This window comes from Microtus ochrogaster, chromosome 22 (assembly GCF_000317375.1).
Source record: "Microtus ochrogaster isolate Prairie Vole_2 chromosome 22, MicOch1.0, whole genome shotgun sequence".
NCBI classification, from domain to species: Eukaryota; Metazoa; Chordata; class Mammalia; order Rodentia; family Cricetidae; genus Microtus; species Microtus ochrogaster.
In genome coordinates this window covers 31,060,616-31,075,123 of record NC_022023.1, presented here as the reverse complement: position 1 = coordinate 31,075,123, position 14,508 = coordinate 31,060,616, and the positions used below count along the sequence as shown (strand labels likewise).

General features: G+C 44.4%; 1 protein-coding gene across 2 annotated transcripts in view; it reads right to left on the bottom strand.

Moving 5' to 3' along the window:
- Window positions 1-4,461: 4,461 nt before the first annotated feature.
- Window positions 4,462-14,508, bottom strand: part of Gabrb3 (gamma-aminobutyric acid type A receptor beta3 subunit) — a 240,930-nt gene continuing 230,883 nt past the window's right edge. For both annotated transcript variants that reach the window (XM_005357820.3, XM_005357819.3), the window contains exon 9: window positions 4,462-8,822. In XM_005357820.3, the coding sequence (XP_005357877.1) occupies window positions 8,481-8,822 (342 nt within the window). In that variant the 3' untranslated portion in view covers window positions 4,462-8,480. The remainder of the gene's footprint in view (window positions 8,823-14,508) is intronic.

Sequence of the window (14,508 nt, the reverse complement as noted above, 5' to 3'; positions counted from 1 at the left end):
GACATCCTGCCAAATTGCCCTAAAATTTGAATATCTCTATCCGTCCATTAATGCAGCGCTATTCCTCATCAGAGAGGTTTGTGCGCTGGATGACGGTCAGTGCAGAACCTCACAGCTGGCTGAAGCTGAAGAAACAAGTGTCAGTGGAGAGGCTAACCCCTCTCCGAGGTTTGTGGACCATTGAGGAAGAGAGGCTGGGTAGGTCACAAGAGCCAGAGGTTTGTGGAGGACCAGAGCGGGATGGGGTCTTGTGGACATGACAGAATCTCCACACTCTGTGTTTCCTCATCCATGACCTGGCTAAGGTAAAACTGGCCAACATTCTGTCATGGATGGCTGAGGAGCTTTAACAGTGATGGCTTCTTGGAGAAGCAGAGGGCATTTTCTTTGATGATGAGCACCTGGCAAGCAGAGCACTCTGCAGTGGGTGGCCACATGCTCATGAGGACCGGGACAACACAAGTTGGGTTTCATTTGTGTCTTTTGGTTTCTACGAGAACAAGAAGTTGGGAGCTGTTTGTGGAGATGGAGGTAGGTTTGAGAAGAGTTTGAAAATATGGGAGGGTGATTATGATCTAAATGTGTTATAAGAGGCTACCAAGAAATTCATAGAACTTGTTTTTAAGAGACCACCTGGCATCCCATGATGCCATCAGCCTGACTGCATGACAAACACAGCAGAAGAGAAGCCTCAATAGGGGAGGGGACATTTATCCACTCAGGGCAGTTCTAATCACTAGTGAACGTAAAGATACAAGAAGAATTCACGCATAAGCGAAACCTTTGGTCACATGGTACCTCCTATGAACGTTCGCTGAGTATGACTGAGGTGTGGTGATGGATAGAGCCTGGAGCATGGAAGACAGGAACCAAAACATCATCAAACTCATCTAAAGTTTCAATGGAATAAAATAATCGAGCCCAAGTTTTATATAAGGCCGTCAAACAAGCAATTTTAACTAGTACAGGAAGTCAGCAAGAAGATGACTTCATGAAGAAAGCTGGAGAATATCGCCACAGTGAGGTCACTGTCTGAAGCGGCAGATGAGAGTAGGCTCTTGCTGGGTGTGCTGGAGCAGGGCTTTAATCCCAGCACTCGGGAGGCAGAGACAGGGGAAGATCTGTGTGAGTTCCAGGTCAGCCTGGTCTATCTACCAGTGCTGAAACAGTCAGGGCTGTTACACAGAGAAATCCTGATGTATGGATAGATAGATAGATAGATAGATAGATAGATAGATAGATAGATAGATAGATAGATAGATAGATAGATAGATAGATAGATAGATAACATTATTAATCTAGACGGATACATATTTATGTCTTTCTTCACTGAGAAAAAAATACGATGCACAGTGAGCATCAATGTTCATGCCAATGAAATTAAGGCCAGGGTGTACTACGTAGTGAATTCCATGCCAGCCTGAGATTGATAAGGATTGTCTCAAAGTAACAAAGGGGAAGAGAAAGACAGGGGGCATGAAGGGAAGCAAAGGAGAAAGGGAGAAAATTAGCTAGAAACCAGAGATCCCAGGCCCAGTTCCTATACGTGATGGGAAGCATTCAGCCTTCAGAACTGAGGCTGTGTAGCTTTAATCAATTGGGAGAGTGTTTGCAAAAGCATCCCTTTCGGCCTGGACCTTAGTGAGCTCTGTTTTCCTCTTATTTGAGGTTAAGATATGCGAGTTTTGAATTAGATTTGTGTAATGTTGAAATCTCTCTGTTGGTAATTTTGTTTTCAACTCTTAGAATTAATTTCTGAGTAAGATCCTCCAGGATGAGCCGGGGAAGTGCAGCTCCTGGAGGTTGCCAGCTTGTCTTCTGCTATCAACTACTCTCACTTTTAAAGCAGAAGCCTGCGATGGTTAAAGCAATTCCCTTTCCTCTTCTTCCAGTAATGACGTTTTACATATTTCTTAAGTAAAAGGGATTATTAAGCCTTTAACTTCTCCCACAAAGCACAGTTCCAACACGTGAGTCTTCATTAACTCAAGAGAAATTTGTACACACAGTGCTAAGCATCCACGTTTTGTGACAGCCGGCAGACTGTAAACATTTCCGACCTTGGTGACAGCAGATTAAAGATATGGCCAGCAGAAGGTTGGGGGCAGAAAAGGAGAAGGAGAAACCCACTTAAGGATGGGAGTCTTAGTGCTTTTATCTAAAAACAACTTCCTCTATTTCTGCACCTAGAAGCCAAGACAGTGAACCATCCTAGGATCAACAGATGGATGGCTCTCTCTCTGTCTGTCTCTCTCCCTCCCTCCCTCCTTCCCCCCCCTCTACACACACACACACACACACACACACATACACACACACACACACACACACACACACGTGGAAGCTAGAAAAGTTGATCTCAGAGCAGAAGAGAAGAATAGTGATTACTGGAGGCTGGAAAGAATCAAAGGAAGCAAAGGGCTAGCCAACCAGCGTAAGCATGACCACCCAGCAGCAGAGCAGGGAACTGTGGTTCTCAATATCCTGTCACATGCTTTAGGAAATAGAACCAGAGAGGAACAGGGCAACCCTAGTCACAGAGGAAAAAAAAATGAGGTGAATGCACTCTGTATACATGGTAACACTGTACTGTATAAATGATTATGTTTTAAGTTTGCAAACAAAATGACAACAAATTAATTAAACATAGGAGGCAAAAGGTCATCAATACCTAACCTCAGTGTAACAAGATGAAGAGATTTAACTTCTTAGAGATAGTTTCTAATCGCCTGGTAGGTCAGGGCCATTAATCTGCTTCGAGACGTGCAGGGCCACCAGACGTATTCTGCTCTCCCATGCCAAGGCATTGCTTACGTAGCTTACTTATCTTTACTTTGTTTCTTAAGAACAGCGGAGACTGGAGTCAAGGTTAAGTGCATGCATGCCCCCTTATGTCTCCCCAACTGCGGTTGGTTGCATTTTTAGCATTTATGTTCTCTGTGCTGCTGCCTGTAGCATCTGAGTTGAACCTGCTTATCTAAAACCAAGGGGCATGGAGCGAGTCTCTCCAATAGTAGAACTATCTCAATAATCGATAATAGCTTCTGTTTTAGCTCCCCAGTACAAGTCTCTACCTTAAAACCATGGAGGCTCTTAAAGAGTCTGTCTCCTCAGAAGGGCATCCCCACTGCAAAGATCAGTGATAAACCCCATGCTTTGCAAAGTAAGAGATTCTAAGCAAGAATTGTAAAGCAGCCCATGTGTATGCAGGCTGTGTCAGCCATGGATGGGGCAGCTCCCCGAAGCCTGTGGACCCCCTGGTGACCAAAGCAGGTGCTCAGAAGCGGTTAGTCCTCTTTAAAGCATGTCACCAGGACAGGCCGAGTGACCAAGAGAGAAATTTTCCCACAGAGATGTCCTCATCACGACAACAGCTTAGTTTAAGGCATGACCAAATCAAGGCTCCAGAGAAGACTGGAAATACAAACTCGTTTACATATCAGAATGAAGTTTGCAAATGTTGCTTGTATCACCCCTGACTACACAGCAAGTGGCTGTGTGTGAATGTAGACCAGTTGGTCAGCAGCATCGGGTTAAGAGTGTCATGAGAATCCCTAGGACCAAAGGAGGGAGATGGGGCTCTCGCAAACTTGTCTGCATGGACGTGTCTATAATCTAAATCATTCATTTGCTCACTCACTTGTTCACTCTGTGATAACATCTCACTTTCACCGTAGAAACACGGCCAGGGAAATTGCTGAAAAATCTCCAAGGGTGGCTACCCAGAGATGGAGAGCTTGTTCCCTGGCTTTCGTCACAAAAAAATGTGTGTGTCTTAAAACACTAATTTGAAGATTCGAATAGGTCACTCTTTGTGTCGCTGTTTATCCTTTGAAGTTTAAATTTGAAGCAAAATTGTGATTAATTTTTTCAATACTAAGCACTGAACTTATGTAGTAAGAGGCCACTTGTTTTGTTCCTGGCTGCTCAGCCCCGAAATAATCACGCAGAAACTATATTATTTGCAGTACTGTTTGGCCAATAGCTTAAGTGTATTTCTGGCTAACTCTTATATTGTAATTTAGCCCACCACTATTAATCTGTGTATTGAACATGGCCATAGCTTACCGGTCTGTCTCTAGCGGGGCTACATGGCATCTTCTCCCTGATTCCACCTTCTTTTTCCCAGCATTCAGTTTAGTCTTTCCCACCTAGCTCTACTCTACTCTATCAGTTTCTTTATTCATTAACCAATAAAAGCAACACATAGACAGAAGGACCTCCCATACCAAACTTTGATCCTCACATAAAAAAACCCACATAAATTGTGATATTTTGTTTTCAAAGAAACAGTTCTACCATTATCTTAGGCAGTCAGTTTGGGGCTGTAAAATCTTTTTATTTTCACATAACCCAGGTGGACATATGCAATTAAACAAGGTTGGATTGAAATAACACCACACCATTCAACAGCAGAGAGTTAGGGAAGAGAAAAAAAAAAAAAAACAGACCTCACGTTTGTCAGTTAGTCCTTTTTTAATAAATTTGAATTCATTCAACAAGTTTCATATTGTATCTGTCACTCAATTTTGCTGTTTTTTTTCACGTCAAATAATACGAAAAAATTACATCAATGTGCTTAAGCAAAATCGGGTTTAAGTTTATCTTTACAATGAAATGAAATCGACATGGATATCAATCAGGACAGCAACCGCTTATTCCTACCAGAACAATCCTGTACTTACCTTGAACACATCTACTGACTTGGGAAGTAGAAAAAGGAGTCATGAATGACATGTGTGGGCCATCACTAGGAGAGGTACCACCAAGTGGGACATGTGTGTGAGCCACTCTGGGAGGTCACTGTCCCAAGGTGAGGGGTTTAGTCATTCAGGAAAACACGGCACCTTTCAACGCAGGAGAAGAGGTAATCAGGCCAAGGCACGCTCGCCAGTGTCCTGGGAAATCCACTCCACCAGGGCAGGTCTTCGCCCCCAGAGACGACGTTACTCTGCTGGAAAGTTCGCACTGACGGGAGAGCCAGTGCTCGTTCCAAGAGTAATCAAATATTTTACCAGTGGTTCAGTTGGCATACAGAAAATGGCCAGAAATATGAACTCAGTTTCAGGTGGAGGGTTAAAATATAAATTATAGTAGGTTTATGCTTTTAAGCAAGGAGGTTCAAAATTGAACACATCTTTTCAGAATGTGTTCACAAGGGGCAAACACCTACAACTGCCACGTGCCGGTATCCTTCGAGATCATCTCATTGATGACACTGTCAACTCCATGTTTCAAAACAAGAGAGGAGATTTTGGTGGGAACAGCTGAAGATGTCCCCATGTTGGCATCCAAACGCACAATACTGCAGATGGACATGTCGCTTAAAGCCTCGTGGGAATATTATTATGACATGCTTTCTAGTTCTTCTGAGATTCAGGGGCATTGAATGGATTATGGCATTGGCATCACAACCTCTCGACAGTTCTGGGGTTGGTAATCAGGAGTGACTTTTGTTTTAAAGATGATTCCACTCTGGTCAGCCTTTCTTGGCTGGGACTGATGGAGGAGGGCTCTTGGGTTGTCATAGACACATCTGAAAATGGCCAAATAAGGGGCTATCATCAAGGTGTCAACACGGCGAGCCCTTGGCGAAGCATCTCATCTTAGAAAGACAGTACTACTGAGAAAATTAGTGTTTGTTGAGTTGATGGGAAATGAAGTTTTCTATTCTTAAGAACTCTGGGCATGGGTAACAGCCACCTCCATCACAGGTCCTGGTGGAATCCTGGCATGTGCTCGCCCACTGGATCAGACAGCTACTAGAACGTGAAGAGAGGCTACCTTACTGGAACAGGGATCAGATCCCACTCTTCTGCTAGAACAGCCAGAGTTCTCACCTCAACGCTTCTCGCAGCTTTGAAAAATAGAGAAGCCATAAAATAACTTATTAGGACGAAAATGCTTTTCTTCTGAAATGGAGTAAAGCAAACACAGACCCAAGGATCTTAAAAATGAGTTGTTGTTTTTTTTTTTTTACAGAATACGTGTGTGTGTGTGTGTGTGTGTGTGTGTGTGTGTGTGTGTAATTACAAACACTACTTAGAGTCTAGCTACTATGGTAACTTCATTGCAGTGTCTATAAATTTGTGGATCCCAGTCTTGGTGCCAAAGGCATATAAAAAGCTCAAAAGCTGTTATGACTACACCATGCAAATTTGTAACCAGAGATTCCCAGGGAGCGTGTTGCGGTTCTTCTGAGCCCCGTGGAGTTTCTGTCTCTGATATGTGGGTATCTCAACTATGCATCAAAAAATTTTGAGTCACTTTTCTCCCAGAAAAAAAAAAATCACAGTTCTTAGTATGATAAACTCTCAGTGGCTGACCCCTTCTGCCACATGGCTGGCCTTTGGGGGGTCCCTCTTCGACATGTGGCTCACACCTCGAGTGACAGGGTACACAGAGAGATACCTGAAGTATTGAAAGGGATAAGGTCTCGCAAACATTTGCTTTTCTTTAATATGTTACAACGATAAGGCCACTTACAGAATTTTTTTTTTTTTTCGAAACTGTTTAACTCTTTGTCTCCTCCTACTGTTACCCATGAAAAAGAAGATTTCCAGAGAAAAGCCCAAATTCGCAGGCTCATCTCCAGGGAGAAAAGACAGCCAAGGAGCAGTGATTGAAAGAAGACTGAGTAGTCAAGAATGGAGGCGGATAAGGGCATCAAATTCAGTCACTGTCCCTAACATAAGATTCCGTGGATTAGCTTTGATCTAAGCTTGGGTTTGGAAAAGTCAGACTCCCACATATTAAGGATTGCTATGGCCACCGAAAACTCAAGTGTGTCAGTTCATGGAGGCAGTCCACACGGCACACATCTTGGGGAGGGTGGTGGTGCTGCCTGTGTGGTAAACGGTGGTGCCAGACGTGAGGGTGACACATGCGTGGGGTGTGGGGGTTATTAATTTAGCAGTTCTTCACTGCAGGTTTTGCTTTTTTATCCTGTCTTCCCAGTGCTTCGCTGTGACACCTGCTCACACGACTGCAGTCAGTTTGTGGATGCCCGTGATAGAAAGAGTTTACAAAAAATATATCATCTTTGTCTTTAGAAAGAGCTCATCTGAATAGTAAGTTAAGGTTGCGTCTATGAAACCGGTGCACCTTGTCTTGTTTCTACGAGCTTTAAAAAGTCCAAATACTGATGAGGCTGTGGGTGAGAAGGAACCAAAAGAGACTGTGTTTGTGTCAGGTTGCCCTCCTTGCCTCGGGAACGGTCGTGGGTCGTTGTGTGATCGCGGTGTGTACTGGTCGTGTTCCTGCAGAATCCTAGTCAGTCTAGGAGGAGCTGGATGTGCTTATGAGACAATGTCAGTACAGAAATAAAGGCTGTGAGGATGTTTCTTGAGTTTCCAAAAGTGAACAATAGAAACATTTTTAGGTTCAATCTTAATCTCTAGATAACAGAAAGTAGTCCTATCACAGAATGAAAAGTATGACGTCGCATGCTGCCATGGTAGCAAGCAGAGGAAACAAAATCCTGGTAATATACATATGTATGCATATTATGCAAATATATTCATATTAACATACGATGTTATAAGAACGGTAACGTAACTGCAAGGGGGAATCACTCTAGATGGTTTTACCTCAGAGTAACAAAGAACCTGAGACGCCTATGCTTCCAGTTCTACAGAGGACCTAGAGATCTGGACAAGATGGAGAGCACACTTTCGTGACTGGATCTCATTATCAAAACGTGCCATTGTGTTCCCAAAAGACAGTTAAGCTGGACCCACTTCGCGTTAACAGAAATCCCCCCTCATGTACGGGACGGTGGAGTACTCACAATGGGACACCGCTTACTCCTGGTGAGGTTGCAAGAGATGGACTCTCAGACTCGAGCATGGGAGCTACCTACCGGTGAGGATCAGGTAAGAGAGCTGCCAGAGACTCGCCTCGTCTGCTAACCCCGATACAGAGAAGCAAACCTGATGAAACCAGCCCGTCACACAGAAGCCAACAAGCCTTGGCTGCAAACCGAAAGAGAGGATATGAGGCGCACAACTTGCGCTGTGGGAGTTCCCAAAGATTAGCTAAGAAATTCCTTCCTGGTTTTTCAGAGAAAATATCGAACATAGGATAATAAAAGACACACTTTGGGGTGACTGTGTTTCGCACCCTCATTCTTGAGGCATAATATTTAGATACTTGTCCCTTTCAATTAGAAAAAGAAAAAAAAAGCTATGACTTTCTTTAATATGCATCCTGTGTTAAATGGTCCATAGTTGCAAAATGTATGGCATGTGTGCGTATTTGTCTTACATACGCAGATAGTCACACCTGCGTATATAAACATATACACATACATCCTCATATACACGTGTCTTTTATATATATGCTGAGAAAGTTCACATATATATACAATTGTGTGTGTGTGGGTGTGTGTAGGTGTGTGTGTACTGGTATAAAAACTTGACAGGCAGGGTAATATTTCACTCAGTGTTAAATGGAGTCTTTGAAAAATCAAGTACAGTCACTCAGTTAACATAGTACAGCCAGTAAACTAAGTTGAAAAGGGAAAAGGTGAAGGGAAACACGATCCGGGACCATCTGTCTATGGCATTCACATCGGTGAGATCGGGGATTTTGATCTTGAGCTGTGAAGACCTCCTCCGTAGGTGGGTCTTCTTGTGCGGGATGCTTCTGTCTCCCATGTACCGCCCGTGCCCTTCCCTGGGCATGCTCTGTTTCCTATACTGGATTCCTGAGTTGTCAAAGGATATTGCTGAATTCCTGGTGTCTCCGACGCCGCCTGCGACCTCATTCATTTCGTTGTGAACCTCCAGCGATGTTAATAGGATGTTCCCATGAGCATCCACCTAAGTGAAGAAAAGAGACACCCTTAGGAGCTGGCATGCCCATTCGTTTACTTTTATATACAAGCCCAGGACAGAGTGATGTTACAGAATCATCCAATGTCATTTATGAGAAGGTGTCCAGCTGTCAACCCTTTGCTGCATTTTATAGGAAAATACCATTTTAGAACATAAACTGCAGCTGACAGATGGCATTTCCCGTGCTTGAAGGTTCATACAGAGGCCACCAAAGAAGAGAAATGGCGCTTTAGCAAACTGATATTCCATGTTATACATCAGAATCCCTACTGAGGAGAAAACCAAAGCACCAACCCTTACTAGGATTTTACCTCTGTGCTAGTAACTCTTTGTTACAAATTGGGCAGGGTGGAAATGGTGGAGCCCTTCCTTCCTCGGCTGCTCTTCAGCAGGTACCATCCGATCTAATGGCAATGCCACAATACCTGTGCCGCTCAACCTCTCTTCCCAATGGTTGGCTCATGAGACCTCACAGTCCCGGATGGAGGTGAGCATGGCACAGGAGAGGCGACAACAGAGCCCTCATGCACATAGCTTTCCTAGGCGTGCCTTGGTAGGATTACTCCCTTTTATTCCTATGCTCTGTGGTTAACCTCTTACTGCCCTACTGGTAACTTAAGCTCCTTTTAGAGATGGCCGAGTACATGTGACATTTGGTACCCGCTGTGGCTTCTAGTAGACACAGGGTCATTCTTAGGACGTTAGCTTGCTCTCTTTGGAAGGCTGTCCTTGGAACCAGGTCCAGCATCTGCTAAAGATGCTGACTTTCCCCCAGCACTTGCTAGCCTGCTAGCCCAGTCGCTGAAGATTTAAATTGCCAGATTACCATGGAGAAGCCCAGGGACGGTCCCGACGGTGCTTCTGGTGACTGCTGGGGTAGATACAGGTGTAGGTCCCTGCCTCTTTGTGGCCTTGGCAGTCATCTTCTTTTGCCAGGGCCACATTTAAAGTAGCAAATCTCTTTCCACAGTAAAGTCTGACTTTGAAATCATCAAGTTTCATCCTTGCTAATACAGCTTTAGACCTTTGGTGACAGTGCCAGGAGAACGCTTGCTTTTTTAGGCTGCTAAAGAATTTTCAGCAGCCTTTCTGTGGCTTGGGGAACTAGTGGCTGGGGGCGGGGTGAGGTTCCCTGGTGGAATTCCTCCTGGGATCAGACTGTAACTGGCCTGGCCTGCTTCCCTGAGCACTCGGTTCTTGTATGTTCTCCCATCCCCGGCCTTCCTTTTCCCTGGAGGGCTGTGTGATACAGCTGTGTCCCCTTTTCTTCCCTTGTCACTGGCTAGCCTACCCTTTGTTTTAGGGCTAGATTTCTGGGTGGTGGATTTTCCCTTGAGCCACTAGTGGTCCTGCAGAATCTGACTGATGTGTTAATTTTTGTCTTCCTTGTTTTATAGAAGGCATCCCTTACTATCATTAGAAGTGTTAAGCTGAATGAGGCGGAAAGGTGGGCAGAGAGTGGTCCCGACTCCTACCCAGGGAGAGATGGGCAGCCACGTGAAGCACTGAGTGGGGGAAAGAGCACAGAGTCACAGCTATCAACGGCAAAGCGGCCAAGGCTCGTGAAGGAAGGGCTGCAGCTGGAAAGGCCACTCAGGCTCTTGGCATGGAGTTGCTCACAATCCTGTTTGAGAATACCTCTCAGCATTAACAGTATTAGCTGTGCCCTGGCTAGATCAATTCTCATTTGCCAGAGCTTGTGAGCGTGTTCCGAGGGGACTCTGGAGATGAGCTCAGGGGTACAACCCTCAAGACAGTTCATCTTGAATTGCTGGTTGCACCCGATATCCTCACGTATTCTTTTCTAAGCACAGTAGAGAAGGTTTCCTGCTAGACGCAGAAGTCAGGAGATGAATGCGCAGCCTAAGGAGGACTCACTTTACATTTGATGGGAGGACTGTGCACTCTTAACTCGGTCACTTTGGTTTTAGCCTCGAGAGGGGGGCTACCCCCACCTTAGTCCTACTCTTTTAGTACTTTTTACCTAAAAGGTGCCTGATAGAAATGAGTACTGCTTTACCCTGGTTAAATTGATGGGAATCTGCCATAGCAACTCTCAATAGTGCTATAGGATGAGGGGAAACCTGATGTGCGCATTTGCCTAATATGCGAAATAACACAGGAGAAAAAAAAAAGGAGAGAGACTATTTTTAGGCCAAAGTATGAAACACATCATAAGCAAAGATCCAAAGTACAGAGTTCTGTGTAAGATAAACTAGCTGAATTAACTCAGGTTCTCAAGATGATGAAGCCACGCGCAGTATGCCTATCGGTGGGTGGAGTTCTTGGTGCTTTTACTCTGTCATTATCATTTTTCCACTGTCTAATTAATCATAACAATAGAGGATACTTGGTGATAAATGGGAGGTAAATAAGAGACTGGGCCTGTAAGGGTTTCAGTAGGTCTTGCTAAGAAACTGCAACCCTATGCTTGAAAAATGCAATGTGAAAAGTAGTCTCTAAATGCCCACGATGAAAACTGAGGATTCTGAAGTACATGCTTGCAGGGTCAGGAATAGAAGCTGAAATTGACATGTGACAAGGGAGTCTATGACCAATAGCAGTCTGGAAAAAATGCTAACAGTGTAGATGGATGCTCTCTTTCTGCTCCTGGACAGAGCCCGGAGTCTCTTTTTGGTCTTTGGGTGGCTCGGGTGCCTGCAGCAGAACCAGCAGCTTGGTTCTGTATCTTGGCAGTTCTGATTTGTGTTGGTATTTTGTCTGTTTTTTCAAAGCAGGCTCTCAGTCTAGCCTAGGCTAACCAAGAACTCACTCTGGAGCACAGGATAGCCTTAATCTTATGGCAATCCTTTGACCTTAGTCTCCTACATGCTCAAATTACAGGTGTGGGCCATGACACTGGCCTTTCTTCTTGGACGTTTGAATGGAGGAGGAGGAGAGAGACAGTTCCTCTCTCTGACTCCATCCAGACTTGAAGACTCAGATGCACGCAGAGTTAATGATACTCATGTGTTGATCTCACCGAACTGAGAAAGTTGGTTCTGTTTGGGCTTTGCATTGTCCCTCATTTTTTTTGTCCCCCCAATCTTCTCTTGGAATGATAGATAATAAAACCTTCTCACGGACAAAGGCTGTTTACTGCCTTCAAAGCCAGAGAGACTGTTCTGGGATTTTCCAGACTGAGCTGATGGTGGCTCCAGCAGAATGAAGCAGCTAAAGTCCCAGAGGAATTATGGAGTGGCTGAAATGAGGAGGACAGTGTGAAGGGCTCTGCTCCTCATGCCCACTGGCAGCATGGCAGGGGCAAGGCTCAGCTGTGAGAGAACCTCGGCCACACCCACTCGCTCTACCTAAAAGGGGCAGCTTGAACTCCCTCTCCTGGGGCAGGAAGGAGCCTGTGGCTGAACAGGTCTCAGCACACAGGATAGTCAAAAGCAAGCGTGCAGGTTGGGTCCTGGCTCACTAGTGCTGCCTCTCTCTGGTGTAGCCCAGAGTGTTCTATGGCATAAAGGATTTGTGCGGGTCAGGAAAGGAGGGAGGCTCACAAGGCGTCTTGACTTAGAGGGGGACTGAGAAGGGACTCGGCCAGGTTAGAGCTGTCATTTAGTTTATTCCATCACTTCATTTGACTCCAGGGAAGATAGCCATCGTTCTACCCGGTACCTGGCTTTAAATCACGAAGACAGTACACTCACCGTGTACTTATATTAAGTGAGATCCACATGAAATTGGTTTACTTCTTTTTCTATGCTCAACATTTTAAGAGATGCACTCACATGGTAAACTACTTTGTCCCCGAACTTGAGGCACAGGATATCCCAAAGGGGAGGCACTGACTTTTTAAAGTACTCAGAAAACTTACTCTTCTCCATAGTGACAAATCACTTGCTACATTACTGAGCATTTCAGAAAGCTTAGCAATTTTCCTCCAAGGTAGAAAGTACACTGGAAATGTTAGTAGCTATGGAAACATATTCCTCTTCCCTGGCTATTTTTAGAGAAGAAAACAGAGATAAAGGGTTGTGAGCCACCTCTGTGCCTCACTAGAGACGTACACCAGGGGCCTGCATTATTTGGGGTCATTCACGAAAATATAAGTACACACTTGCTTCCCATCTGGGTTGTGCAGGCCAGGCTATGGACCATGAAGAGGAAAACAGGGATGCCTTCTCCCAAGCAGCCTCCTAGGTGGGAACTTCCAACAATCAACAAATACATTTCACGAAAGAATTTTGAACTCATTTCTAGTTATCAAAACACGATTCGGAAAAGTTCCTTTTTATTTTTTATTTTTTTTATCCGAATTGAAGGAATCCAAGTGAACAGGTATGTGGTGGGGCTGATCCTCCCAGGCCAGTAGGAGCAGATAAATGCCACCTGACATGAGCATCTGCCAGAGTGGAATCAGGTGTGTGTGTTCTAGCAGAAGCAAGAAACTGTTAGAAGAAATCATTTACGCGATCTGCCATAGCACACAGACAGAGAATGTGCCGGACGGTGAGCAAACAACAGCGTTTGGGGCATGGAATGACGGAAGCATTTTTCACTGACAGAGAAAAATGAAGATGATTCTATGGAGAGGGACATTTGATTTGCGGGTTGAAGAAAGAGAAGACGTCAATCAAGAGCTGAGGCAAAGCAGAGGTGGCATTTGTGACAGGTCAGAATCCACACAGGGGACAGAAGATATGAGAGAGAAGGTTGAGGTCTTGCTAGCTAGGGACACATCTGTGAGTCAGTGTCCTGTCTTCTCTCGACCCCTGTGGCCACCGTCATGTGTTTGGGAAGTGATTGGATGAAGGTGGAGGGCTGTTTCTCTGAACTTCAGTGAAGAAAGCCTAGCCTGAGAGAGACCACGCTTCCTTAGGAACCTGTTAGTCGTTTGCAAATTAAAGAATAAAACTTGACCAGTCGGTGAAGTTCTCTTGGGCCCTCTGAATGTTGAAGACAAGCCTGTAGCTGCCTGAGGAGTCTCCTGAGATGGGACTCAAGAAACAGTCTTAATTTTTCACAACTCTATTCCAGAGAGGTTGAAACCCTACAATGGCAGCATTATCAAAAATAATACTAATTATGGTATGCAAAAGAATGCAATCATATATTAAATTATATCTCAGCTTAAAACAGCTTGGCTGCTTTACTTACGGAGTTATTGTTACATGGGTTTGGTTTAAACGTAAACCAACATGCAGAAAATTGCCGACATTCTTGTCTGATATGTTTAAAGAGTATTAAAATTTCTTAACCTTTAGACATCTCATTTTTAAAATCAACATTCCTAAAAGAGAAGGTGACCACTTCCTCTTGTCCTTACCTCTAGAATGTAAGTCTCAAAAGAGAAATGAGTGGCTGTGGAGCTTTAAGGCTGACGTGCTCTTTTCAGAAAGACAGGTGGCTTGTAATTTTTAAATTGCTGCGTGAATTCTTGTTATTTTGAAGGGTCCAGCTCACACTGACTATAATTACATCCAATAATTTCAAGGTAGCTTTTTTTTTTCTGCTGTGAACCTGGACAGGTGCAGCTTTCCAAAATTAAAAACATTGAAAACATCTCATCCAAAAAATATCACATAAGAGTTTCTCGTTCCTGGGCTATGTCACTAGGTTGACACTCAGGCAATTCTTCACTTGCCTTCCAGATTGCAGTCAAGTGAAAATTTCTGGTTTTAGAAGAACAAGACAAGATTTGCCATTTGAGGGTGGCACCAGC